Source organism: Nipponia nippon, unplaced genomic scaffold (assembly GCF_047370975.1).
Source record: "Nipponia nippon isolate SJK-2023a ecotype South Korea unplaced genomic scaffold, ASM4737097v1 scaffold_12, whole genome shotgun sequence".
NCBI classification, from domain to species: domain Eukaryota; kingdom Metazoa; phylum Chordata; class Aves; order Pelecaniformes; family Threskiornithidae; genus Nipponia; species Nipponia nippon.
Window position 1 is genome coordinate 13,676,269 of NW_028262313.1, and position 12,289 is coordinate 13,688,557.

A 12,289-nucleotide genomic window follows, 5' to 3' on the forward strand; every position below is an offset into this window, starting at 1 on the left:
CCCAGGGGAGCAGAACGCCTCCCTGGCACCATCCCCGTGGTGCTGCAGGCACACGGCCCCGGTGCTGTGCTCTCAGTGCCAGCCGCCGGCGGGGCTGACAGGGTGGGACGTGGCGTGGGGCGCACAGAGGCTCACCTGGGGCAGGGCGCTGCGAGAGCCAAGCACCAGGCTGCAGACGCTGGCCGGTGCCTCTGTCCTCCGTGCCGTCACCCTCACCAGCCGTGGCGGCGTCCCCGGTGTGCCATCCCCAGCCCCTGCAGGAAGCTCACCGTCCCGGGATGGATCCTGAAACAACACAGGGGGTACATGTGGGTAGGACAGGCCAGCCACCTCCAGGCCTTCCTACCACTTCTGGAAGTCCAAAACGAGCTTTCCCCTGTGCAGGGGGCTCATACTGCCTTTGGTGAGCATCCGACCGCCTGTGAGAGCCTGCCCTGGCACTGGCCCCATGGGCAGCGGGGTCACTGCAGGCGACAGTGGAGGCTGGCAGGCAGGGCACCCCGGGGCTGTCCTGCTGCCGGGTGGGGGCAGCTCCCTGTTGCATTTCACATTTCAGCAACACAAGATGCCTCAAACACATTTTTTGAGAAAGGAGGAGGGATTTGATGGCATCGATGGGCTTGGGCTGTGTCCGGTGCAGGGAAGCCCCAAGACTGGCTGTTTTGCTTGTCCCTGCTGCATGCAGGGCACTGCGGGGGGAGCAGGAGCGCCCCTCACACCAGTTGTACCAGGCCCATGGCTGCTTCCCCACTTGTTTCCACACTGATCCTTAAATGCCCTTCTTGACTGTCACATCTCCTCAGGGCCCCATGGACTGACCTGGCTGCAGAGACCAGCGGCTGTTGCCAGCACAGCTCACCAGTGGGTGGATCAAAGCTACAGGAGACCCAAAAAACCGAAGTGGGATCCCGCTGCCTATGGTATAACATCACTAAAAATTTGTTCATAAACACAGACTAGATCTGCTGGTTTGCCTTTAACTAGAGGGACTGGCAATGTGAAGGGGGACAAGAAAAAATGGGACTAAAATGGTTCCTGAGTCAGAGCGACACAGATATCTCTTGCACTGATTGTGGGCAGTTTTGTCTACCCTGTGCTTGATCATCAAACTCCTTTAAGGCGTTCCTCCCTAGGAGACATCGTTCAGCTCCATTGTCCCTGTGTGCCATGCAAATTTGGTGTCCCCACGGGTATATGATAGGGAAGCCAGTTCAATCCGTGAGGCAGAAATACGGTGTTTATCTGATAGGATTATTTCACTGAAAGGAGGAATCCCCGAATTTTTGCATTTCTGCACAAATATTCCTGTCTACCCAGTTCAGGGGGATCCCACAGCATCCCTTGGTAGGGCACGAGGCAGTGAGAGCGGGATGGGAAGAGGGCGTGCAAAGGCACAAGGCAATTTTAATTACCTTGGTGCCTTTGAGATAACTGAGACCCTACTGCTCAATTCCTGCCTCCCCACCTGGTGTCGTATCTTTTAAAAGGCTGTTGAAAATTAAAAAGAATGCAAATAAGAGAGACAGAAGTTATCTGAGAGCTAGGAAAAAATCCTGAAAAGGAAAACTTAAAAGACTCAACCTACTTCACTTATCAAAAGCAGCCTGCGAGGTGGCTAGATCAGACAGCTGAAACGCCTCCGTGGGAGACAGCATCAGACGGGAGCAACTAATCCAGCTGCAACAGCAGAGCAGGAACCAGAGCTGGAGCTGAAGCTATTTGCATTAGGAGTAATTCAATTAACACTTGTGAACCAGAGAAGTTGCCTCGTTAATGAGACAAGCTATGACAGAGGAGGTGTGGAAACACCCTGGGTGTGAGCTGGCCGGGCTGCAGTGGCCAGCAGCCTCCCGCGCCCCTTGCCTCCCCTTTGGTGCAGGAGCTTGCAGGGTCTGGCCCTGCAGCATCGTGCCGAAGCGGCTCTTACCTCGGGGAGGTTTTGGGGCTCTCCAGGTGTGACTGCGGAGCTGGGGTCACTGGCCCTGTGCTGCTGCCTGGCTGTGCCACGATGTGCATCTGGGCTGGGAGGCTGCAGGGGTGCGGAGCGCAGTGTGAAATCATAGAATTCATGGATATCTGCAAAACAGCACGAGAAACATCCACAGGACCAGGGAGGCAGCCTGATGCCAGCATCCTGCGTGGGGTGCAGCACCTGTGCCCACCCGCTCTGCCCCCAGAGCATCATAAGTCTGAGCCCTCTGTGAGAGGCTGGCACCTGGGTGATGGGCTGGGACAGGGCTCTGCTGGCTCCCCACCCTTGCTGCACTGCCCACCGCACCCCACCCTGCAAGGCAAGAGGTGCAATGGGGTGTCTGGCTCAGCGCACAGTGCCCCATGGCTGTGGAAGGCATGGGCACTTCCACAGAGCAATGACCACATGCTTCACGGAGAGTAAGAGCAAACCGCGCTCAGCAACATCAATCATAAACCCACCCCATGCTGCTCTCCTCCGGGCTGTGCCAGCCCCATGCGTGGTCCCATGCCCCTTCTGCTCCAAGCAGCCTCCTGTGCCAGGCAGCCCCTGCCTGCCTGCCTGCCTGCCCTGACGCTGCCAGGCTTTTCCCTCCCCATCACTGCTCCCCAGCCCTCCTGGCCTGCAGAGGGACTCCCTTCCCACGGAGACAAGCAGAAAGGGCACAGGGCACTAGGACAGCAGGCTCACAGTGTACAAGCTCTAAAGGTGATGGCTACAGCTGTGTTATCTCCAGCTCCTTCCCTGATAAATTCCCTCTTCCCACTTGGCACAATACTACCTGCGCACTGCCACAAGCAGATGTCAGGTATCCTCGCTCTGGGTTCCAAGGACCCGAGTCTGCTGCTGTAAATCACAGTGGCTCCAGAGAGAGGTAGGAGAATGGGGTGTCCCAGCCCTCACTGCTCCAGAGACAGTTACGGGGTGACAGTGGGACCTGATGGCAGCTGCTGCCCGCGTGTAGCTCCAGAGAGGCTGTGGGAGCCCAGACCCTCTCCCACCCCTACCAGGAGCATTTTACCCTCTCCCGGGCACACGTGGAGGATTGCAGGGAGCAGCAGAGCTGCAGTGGGCTTCGCTCCTCCCTAAGGAAGCCCCCACTGCTGCACACTCAGGCAGCTGCCGGCCCCCAGCAGCCCCCACAGCTCATCTCCAGAGCCAGGTCAGACACGGACCTCCGGATCCAGCACCTCCGTAGGAGCAGCGAAAGCCAATTTACCCATTGCAGAAGTGTTTCATTTCAGAAAGGGAACTACATCAAAAGTTTCTTCTTTTTTACGAAGAAACTGAAAGGGGTAACAAAGAGGGTAAAACATTTGTGGGAAGCGCTAGGCCTATTTAGAGAGACCCACTGGGACATCAAAGCAAATGCACAGTGCCTGGCCGGAGGATACCGTAAAGGCAAAAGGGAGGAAAGCAAGGCTGGACCGCAGGGGAAGGGAGGCTATTAAAAGCGAGAAGACATCCATCTAAACAGCTGAAGCTGTGTCCAAATGAGAAAACCAGAAAGGATGGTAAATGCTGCCAGGTTAAAGGTAAAGCTCCAAAAGGTCAGCCAAAAGAGTTTGGTAAACGCCTTGCAAAAGGCATAAAAAGGTAATAAATCCCTTCAAGCACCTGGGAAACAGGAAGCCCGGCAGAGCCAGCAGGGCCAAAAAGTCACAGTAGCATAAACAAGCACTAGGAGCGGGGAAAGCCACAGCAGGAACCTCAGTTCATTTTCTGTACCAGTGTCCGCTGTGGAGGAGGCTGGAGAGCCCCTCTTCTGCGAGCAATCCCAAGGGCAAGCGGTGGGTCTCCACTCGAGGGGGCCGTGGCCATTCCCCAATGCTCCCTGGGAGCTCAGGGATGAAGTAGCTGCACCAGCCCTTCAGTGTGCGACTTCTCGCCTGAAACTATGCCACACCGAGGCACCACGGGGTATTAAATGCCCACTTTATAAAGATTTCTAAAGGAAATCTGGTGAGCGCTGGGCAGTGTAAGCGGGGACATGCTGAGCCCTGCCCGACGCTGCTTCCCAGGCAGGCTTTCACAAAGCAGGACTGCACCCCCAGACGCAAGTCCCCATCCTCTCCCTGTGCTTAACCACATACCCATGCATTGCAGCAGCACATCCATGTTGCAGATGGGCCAGGGAGCAGCATTGACACCCATCATCCAGCTCCCAGGGGCTGCCTGGTGACCTCCCAGCCGCAGGGAAAAAGCTGCTATAAATCTCAGCTGCTGGCAGAGTGACTTTGTGCCCACAGGGAGCTCAACCAGGCCCGTGTGGCCACCCAAGTCCAGGGAGCACTGTGTCACTGCCCAGCATCGATGCTGATTTTGGAGCTGCTGCGTTGTGCTGCATCATTGCCAGGCTCTGTCCTGTGCCCCGGGAGAAATGGGGCAGCCGGCAATGACGGGAGGAGTGGGATCCACCCACCGCACCTGGGGCATCCCCTCTGCAGCCCCCCAGGTGCTGAGCGCGCTGCTGGCAGCCCCTGAAGCCCTCACAAATCAGACATGAGGTCACGGCAAGCAGTCATCGCACAGCCAGACAAATGGGACTTTGTTTTCATGCAAAAACATCTCTCCCTCTGGTTATAAAAATAGTCATTGTGTCATGGGATAGCAGGGGCCCCTGGCTGCGTGGATTACGCTTGGAACGCACAAAACTTTGCAAAAATGAAAACAGGATTTGAACAGCCCCGTCGCGGGGGTGCACCACTGCTGGCATCCCCGTTTGTCACCCATCTGCTGCAGGAACACAGCCTTGGGCAGCCAAGCTGGCAAGGCGCCTGCAGAGCAGGAAGCTCGTCCTCCGAAGCAGCCGCTCGCCACCTCCCAAACCCTCAGCCTGTTTGAGATGCTTGCTGGGAGAGGGGATCATTGCTGGCACCAGGGGTTAGAGGAGTTTCAGGACTGGGGGATGGGGTTCAGGCAGCGAATGGCACGGCCGTGACAGGAGTACATTTTAGAACACACGTGCATGTGGCATTAAAGATAATTTAAATATATGCTGGTTTCCTTAATTTCTTATGGGCATCACAAGTTGCACACAAGTCTGCCTCACCTGCACACTTTAAGAGCAGCACTACCTGAAAAGCCTCAGTAAGAGGATGTTGTGGTAGCAAAAGATGCTGCTGCATGTTCTGTCCTAGAGGCCAATTTGTGTTTGATGACAGTGTAAATCTGCCCTGGATCCAATAAGGAAGAGTAACTCAAGATTTACAGAGATTAGAATTTGTCTAACAATTTCCTCCTGGGGTCAATAAGTCAAATAAATGTCATTAAATATTTCTATAGCACCAGCATCTGAGGGCTAATGCAGCACCCTTGTGCCAGTCGGCACACGTGCTTCCAGAAAATAACATTTCTTCCCCGACACGTGCACTGTCATCAGCAGATTTTACCCCAAGCAGAAACTCCAGCCTCGTACCAGCCTCCCAGCCATGGCCCTGCTGCCGTAGGGAGGATTCACACCCATGGCCACCACAGCAGAGTTTTCAAGGAAGCCACAAATTTCCGTCCTTGGCTACGGGCTAATTTGCAAGAGGAGGAGTCCTCAGGACTGGGAATCCTCCAGATTCCTCCAGTTTTCCACCCCAGTTCCTGCAGCCACCCAGTGAAGCCACGACCGCTATCCCCAGCAGAGCTGCTGGTGAGCTAAGTTCCCGGCTGGAGTTTTGCACCCAGGGAAGCACTGCACGTCAGCAACATCCTGCCTCTCCTCATGCCTCCGCAGCAGCAGGGCTCTCCGGGAGGAACCTTTTTTGGGGTAAAAGGAGCCACAGGGGAGGGTTGGGTGCCCGAACAGCTGACAGGACCCCACTGGGGTCCACGCCAGCCGCTGCTTGGGCACAGGAGAGGAGCCGAGCCCCAGAGGGCTTTCAGGAGGAGCTCTGCCCTTTGGGCTGTTGGCAGACGGGGTGGCCAAGCGCACACAAACCCTGCCTGTCCGCCCAGCTTTGCCTGCTGCAAAGGGCACAACAGCCCCTTTCAGCCCTGGCTCTGGGAAGGAAAGGTCAGAGAGCTGCTTCTGCGTGCAAGCCCCGTCCTCCCTGGCGGCAGGAGACAAGGCTGAGCATCTCCCCGAGGGGCTCCAGGGAGCAGAGGAAAAGCAGGGTCATGATTGCCCCAGCCCAGCCACAGCGTCCCCAAGCCCATGCTCCTTGAGCACCCTTTCACCGGGCTGTTTCCCTGCAAATCACATGCTTGGCTCCATGGCTTCAGACACAGGCAAAAAGGGGCCAGGAGGAGGGAGCCAGCACAGCCTGTTTTCCCTCTGCACCGCCAAGGAATTTCTTTTGTGCAGAGCAGGGGTTGGTGCATTCCAGCACGGAGCAGCTCCCGCATCGCTGCACCGAGCCAGCCACCCGGGCACCCGCTGGGCCAGGAGCCATCCTGGCAGAGTCAGCGTGCCCCGGGGCACAGGTAGCACCAGGGAGAGGGAGCTGAGTCTGGCACGGTGGTCACAAGGATTTAAGGGGCTGCGCCGTGCTCAGAGGAGTCTGGCAGAAACCAGTGCATGTGCAGAGCAACACTACGCACATTCACAGTGACAGATACAACCAGCCCTGGACACCACGCAGGCTTTATCTGAACATCCCAGCAGATCCTCCTCTGGAGCTCCGCAAACTGGGGCTTCTGGAGTCCACAAAACAGGTTATTCTTAAAAAAAAAGCATATGGAAAGCCATATCCCTGGCATTTTTCACGTGGACCAACTTGAAAACTCCATGATGTTTGGCACTTCTGGTAACTGTACTATGGCATAATGCATTCTGGTGTTCAAACTCAAGCCAGCCAACGCGTGTCTTAGGAGAGCATTACCTGTAGGAGCATGAGATCTGAGGACAGGGATGTACCATGCTCATGCATTCATGTGCCTCAGGGGTTGAAAAAAAAGGAAGCCTGTTTCTGAAAGGCTGCAAGAGGAGGGACCTCTGCAGGCTGAGACCTCTCTGGAGCCCGAAGCGTCTGGCACGGCGTGGGGCAGTGCGATGGGAGCCTCTGTGCAGGGAGGCGTACCTGCGGCTCTCCTACAAATCCTCCTCCCTCCGATAAACTCCGAACCAGCTCTGTGACCCAGAGCAAACTTCAGACAGAGACACAGCAGGCCACTGGGAAAAGGCGAGGTGAAAAGCAAATAAAATAGAAATGCTCCACCACCCTCCCAGAGCTGTCACCATGCTCCAGCGAGTCTGGACTGCGGACGCCAAGCGACCCCGGTGTGTGCCAGCTGTGTGCGGGCACAGCAAGCATGCAGCTGGACACCGCATTACACGTGTCCACGCAGGGACAGAGAAATTCATAAACCCACGCTCGGGGGGGTGGAAGTAATTAATGCAAATTCCTAGTTAGGTAAACACAACATCTAGAGAAAGCTTGCTCTGGCACGGGGAACTAATATCCTGTTAAACCAGTTGAAAAGGTCACCAGCAATCAAGCAACACTCCCTTGTGCCAGTGTTGACAGGACACCAAGACAGACGGCTTAGAGCAGGGAGCTGGGAAGTCTGTGCAGCATCCGCGTGCCAGTGTGCAAACTGCAGCCAGCTCAGCGTGCGCGCGGACGTGCTCTCTCCGGCTATGCTCTCTCCACAACACTTTTGCACTAATATGAACAGCCTTGGGCCTTGGGAAAACTGCTTCTCTGCCTTCACACAGCCTTGGAGAGGGCTGGGGGAACACGCAAAAGCAGCCAGGGGTGTTGGGCTTGTGTCAGGTTTGCCAAGGCAATCACAGCCCTGCTGGGGACCACTGCCTCCAGCATGGGGCTAACTATAGACTGGGGACCATTTTGAGAGCAGATTGTATAAATGAAGGTGCAAGGAAGGAGATACATGCTGGTCCCTTTGGCATGGGGCCCCACTGTCCTGGGGAGCCCTCCCTTGCCATGTGTCTCTGCTGCCGATGGCACAGATGTCCCAGCACAAGCCCTGCTCAAGGACATGCTGGGGCTGAAAGCCTCCAGGTGATGGTCCAACAGCAAGAACAAGGAGAGGAGAGAATAAAATAGCTCAGGGCACACCGTTCATCCCATGACTGTATTTCATTTTCAATGGATAACCTGAAGCACAGAGGAGCTGCTGGCAACTCGGGGCTCTGTGGGCACAGAAATAGGTCTCTGGCTGCAGAGGCATGAAGAAAAGGTGAGAGCTGCCACAAGAGGAGAGCGATGGCGAGGGGGAGCACCAGGGCTGAGATAGCCTTGGGTCAAAACGCACCGAGAATGAGGCATAGACCATGCGTGGAGCTCTCCATCCCGGGGCCTGGGTCGTCCTCTGGGGTGTAGAGCTTCTCGAGTGCTTTCCTTTCCTTCCCAGCAGGGAAAGTTGGCTTCTCTCCCATGAGACCCGGGAACGGAAACCGGCAGGGCTGCGCATACTTCCCCGATCCTCACAGCGAGTGGGACTTAAGGAGAGGAGCTGAGCAGGAGCTCCTGCCCCTCTCGGCACACTGCAACTTCTCCAAAATTAGTGCCCTAAGTGAACCCGCACAGCCAGGATCTGGTATGCTCTGGCAGGGAACGGAGCCGAGCAACTTCAGAATCCAGAACTACTGAATTTTGTTTTTCTACAAAAAATACTTTGCAAAGAAAGTGCATTTTCAAATGACCTTGTTCAGCGAGATAGCTGCATAGTCCGGCGAGACTCCAGCTGTGTTTGTCTAAATACACACGGAAAACTTTACGCTGCACTCAAAATAGCATTTTCTGGTGCCCAGCCCCAAGACGAGCCTCGCTGTCAAGTTCGTTTCTTGTGTGGGCCGCTTGCACAGTGTGTTACTCGCAAGTGCTCGTGGGTCCAAGCGCAAGAAAGGCCAGGATACCCCAAAAGGAGCTGGGTATGCATGGATTCTCTCTCAAAGACAGAAAAATTTAGTTTCCCTTTGAGTTGGCAGCAGGAACGGAAAGTAGCAGGTTGTGATGAGGCTGAGGGGTGCAAGGAGGAGCGAGGCCCTGTGGCGGGGTGTCCTTGGTACAGCAGCAGAGCTGGAAACCCAGTGGTGGCTGCGGACACACCGTGCCTGCACTGTGCAGAGGTTGCTCACGGCATTGCAGCATCCTTTAGCGGGTGCTGGATAGATCTGGCATGGCCTGATGAAGGCGGCTTTACCCCTTGTCCACAATCACCTGACTGAGGAATCCTGTTCACATCGCAAACACCCACCAACTGCAGCCCCAACCCCTGGTATCTCCTGCCCAAGCCCTGGAGGAGAAACACAGCCCAGGTCCCTGGCGTTACAGGCACCCATGTGTTTGCACAGGATGCACCCAGCCTAGTCAGTGCTGGGCACCTGTGCAGGATCAGGCCCGCAGGAGAGCCCACTGACCACAAAGCCCCAGGGACCACAAGGCAGGGGCTTACCCAGCAGAGCCTGGAAGAGTTCACTTTGGAAGATGTGCGAGACTTTTCCAATGGAGGCTTTCAGCTCCTGCTCCTCCGGGGACTGCAAGGTGCTTTGGTATCTGGTCAGAATTTCCACTGCCCGTTCAGTGTCTGCAGGGATAACACAGAAGTAACAAGGCATTAACACTGAAGGATGGACAGACATCATCAGGGAGGGCTCGAGTGCAGCCTTGGAGCAGTGCAAAGGGCTCACCTGGATAATGCCTCAAGTTACCTTCCAGCTCTGGATTTTTAAGAGTCAAGCAGCCACAAAAGCAGCCTCCTTATGCATACCTGGAAAAGCTAACCCTGCTGCGAGGTGCAGAGAGTTGGGTAGGGGCTGGAGGGGAGGTGGTTCTGCCTGCTGGCCCTCCTTGACCCTGAAAATCAGAGGCTAAACCCAGGTTGACTCACCTCCAAACCCCGTGGCACTGGGCAGCCTGAGCACCTCTGCCACCTCCCAGGCAGAAAAGCCATTCAGGAGCTGGACATGTCCCAGTTGCACAGGGCTATGAGTACCACTGCAGGAACTGCAGTCTCCCACACAGGGCCAGATGGCTGCAGCAAAGCTGAGCGTAGCCCCACTCATGTAGCATGAGATATTGCAAACAGCTCAGCTACACAAGTGGCAAAACTTGGGTTTCCACACAGTGAAGCGTAAGAATTGCTCCATGCAGCAAGCAGCCTTGGGTCAGCAGGAGACACAGTGGGAAAGGAACATGATGCCTTGGTGTCAGGGATGCTGGCCAGGAGGGGAGCTGGAGGCTGGCATGAAGCAATGCTTTGGTTAAAGACTGGGCTCACCATAGCTGTGAGACGACCTTGGACCTAAAATAGTGGAGCTGTGATCTCTCTGTGCCAGGACACCTCCATGCTTCTCTGGGCAGACACCCAGAGCTGCCAGTCCAGCTCCAGCCCCAGATGTGACCCATCTCTCAGGTGGGTGGGGAGCTCCCGTGGACCTTGAGCCCGTCCCAGCCCTATCAGTGAATATTTCCCTTTGTCACCCAGGCAGCTCGCAGACAAAGGGTGTCTGTGTAAGGAGGCGGAGGAGCAGTTCTGCCACTGTTGGGGACTCATCTTTTAACCCAGGAACTCATGTAGAAAGGATGACCCTGCTCATCCCAGGGCTCTCAGCAGGGAATTCAGGTCATCAAACAAGGGGGCCTGTGTCTGCTAGGGTATGTGCCGCCTGCTGTCCCAGCTCGTCGGCCGGCTCCCCTCCCAGCTCCTCCTCGGCTGAAAGGGGCAGGGATCCTGCCTGTGTCACCGGCCCACACTGACTAATTGTGGGAGCAGAAGAGAGAAAGGAGCCTGGGGAAGCGTGAATAGCTCCTGTTCAGAGCTGGGCTCCACACTGGCTCCAAGAAAAGCAGGGACTTCCCCAAGCTCCAGATTTATTGGGCTTTATGGGCATCCCAGCCCTGTGTTATCACTAAGGGCTTCCTTTTCTGCAAGATCAGACAGTGGCTTCAGACACTACCCAGCATCCCGCGAGTGGAGTTGAGTCATCTTCGCCTGGTCATTCCTGACCTTATCAGCAGAAACTAAAGAAGCAGGTGGAGAACCGGGGCCACCACACCAGGACACAAAGATTGCAAACCTGGTGTGAACATCCCACCCCAGTCCAGGCTGCACAGAAAGAGCGGCATGCACCCCTGGCCACCAGCACCGGGTGACAGCCAGCGGGAGCAGGGGAGCACTGGCCCTGGGGCACCGAACGCAGGGAAGTGCCGTGCCCCCAGCACAGGGGAGAGACCTGAGCACCCTTCCTGCAGCACCCAAGAAAGAGCACACGGTGTCCAGGGCCCATCTCACCACGCCTCAAGGTGCAAGTCCCGCATACAGGAGGCCCTTCCTCGCAGGGCCCGCACCCCCATACCTGCCCTCCCCAAGCACCCAAGGGTGCTGCAAGCACAGCATCCCACGGCCACCCGCTCTCAGCCACGGCGGTACGAGGACGTGTCCCGCAGCCCGGGGAGGGCACGAAGCCGGGACACCCGGTCCTCAGGTCTCAGCCCCGGGCGTGCACCGGGCAGGGCGGCCCGGCCCGCGGCGAGGAGGGAGGGAGCGAGGTGCCCGGAGGCGCGGGCACCGGGCGCGGTGCCGGTACCGGCAGGGCAGACACTTGTTGAGCGCGGCAGGCCGCGGTGCCGGCGCTGCGGGCAGGGCAGGGCAGGGCAGGGCACGGCGCTCCTTACCTTCCCGGCGAATCATCGCTCCGCCGTGGCCGGCGGCCGCTCCGGTCGGTGCCAGCCCGCGAGCGGCCGAGCCGCCGCCCGCCCCGCGGGACCCGGCCGAGGAGCCGCCCCCCGCCCGCCCCCCGCCGGCACCGCCTCCGGGAGCGCCCCCGCTGCTCTGCCCCGGGCGCGGCGGCTCCCAGCCCCCGGGCTGCCGGGGCGGCCCGGCCTGCGCACCCCGCCCCGGGAGCCCCTGCGGGCACGCCCGGCTCGGTCTCCCCTCCCTCCCCGCTGCGGAGGGCCCGGCCCGGCCGAGCCGCTCGGCCCCCGGCACCGCTTCCCCGCGCTGTCGCTAGGTGGCAGGGGCGCGCCGCGGATCCCCGCCTGCCCCGGGCCGGTACCGGCAGCGCTCCAGGCAGCCGGGACCTGCGGGTAGGGGGGTGCGGGGGAGCGGGAAAGGGGGAGGAAGCAGTTATGTCCGGCTCACCCCTTCGGGCTCCGCTGATTTATTGACATAAATAGGTAGGAACAAGTAAAACGTCCCGGTGCCCCTTTCCAAGTTCAAGGCCCAGCTGCAAAGTGACCCATGCTGAGCCCCCTGCTCCCCTCCCTCGCACACCTCTGTAGCCTTGCAGCAGCAGGAGGGTGACCGTGGTCCTGCCAGCCCCAGACATCCTCCACCCCCAGCCCCTGCTCCCTTTGCCCCCCCGAGCAACAGGCACCAACTGCCGCATGAGGTGCCAGCACCCTGGCCTGCAAGCATGAA

The 12,289-nt window shown here is 57.8% G+C and overlaps 1 protein-coding gene across 4 annotated transcripts in view; it reads right to left on the minus strand.

The window, feature by feature from the left end:
* DLG3 (discs large MAGUK scaffold protein 3) overlaps nt 1–11,665 on the minus strand; it is a 78,704-nt gene extending 67,039 nt beyond the window's left edge. For all 4 annotated transcript variants that reach the window (XM_087748908.1, XM_087748909.1, XM_087748907.1 and 1 more), the window contains exons 1-4: nt 11,545–11,665; nt 9,323–9,454; nt 1,928–2,076; nt 136–285 (exon numbers count right to left, since the gene is read on the minus strand). In XM_087748908.1, the coding sequence (XP_087605034.1) occupies nt 136–285; nt 1,928–2,076; nt 9,323–9,454; nt 11,545–11,560 (447 nt within the window). In that variant the 5' untranslated portion in view covers nt 11,561–11,665. The remainder of the gene's footprint in view (nt 1–135; nt 286–1,927; nt 2,077–9,322; nt 9,455–11,544) is intronic.
* Nucleotides 11,666–12,289: the final 624 nt, after the last annotated feature.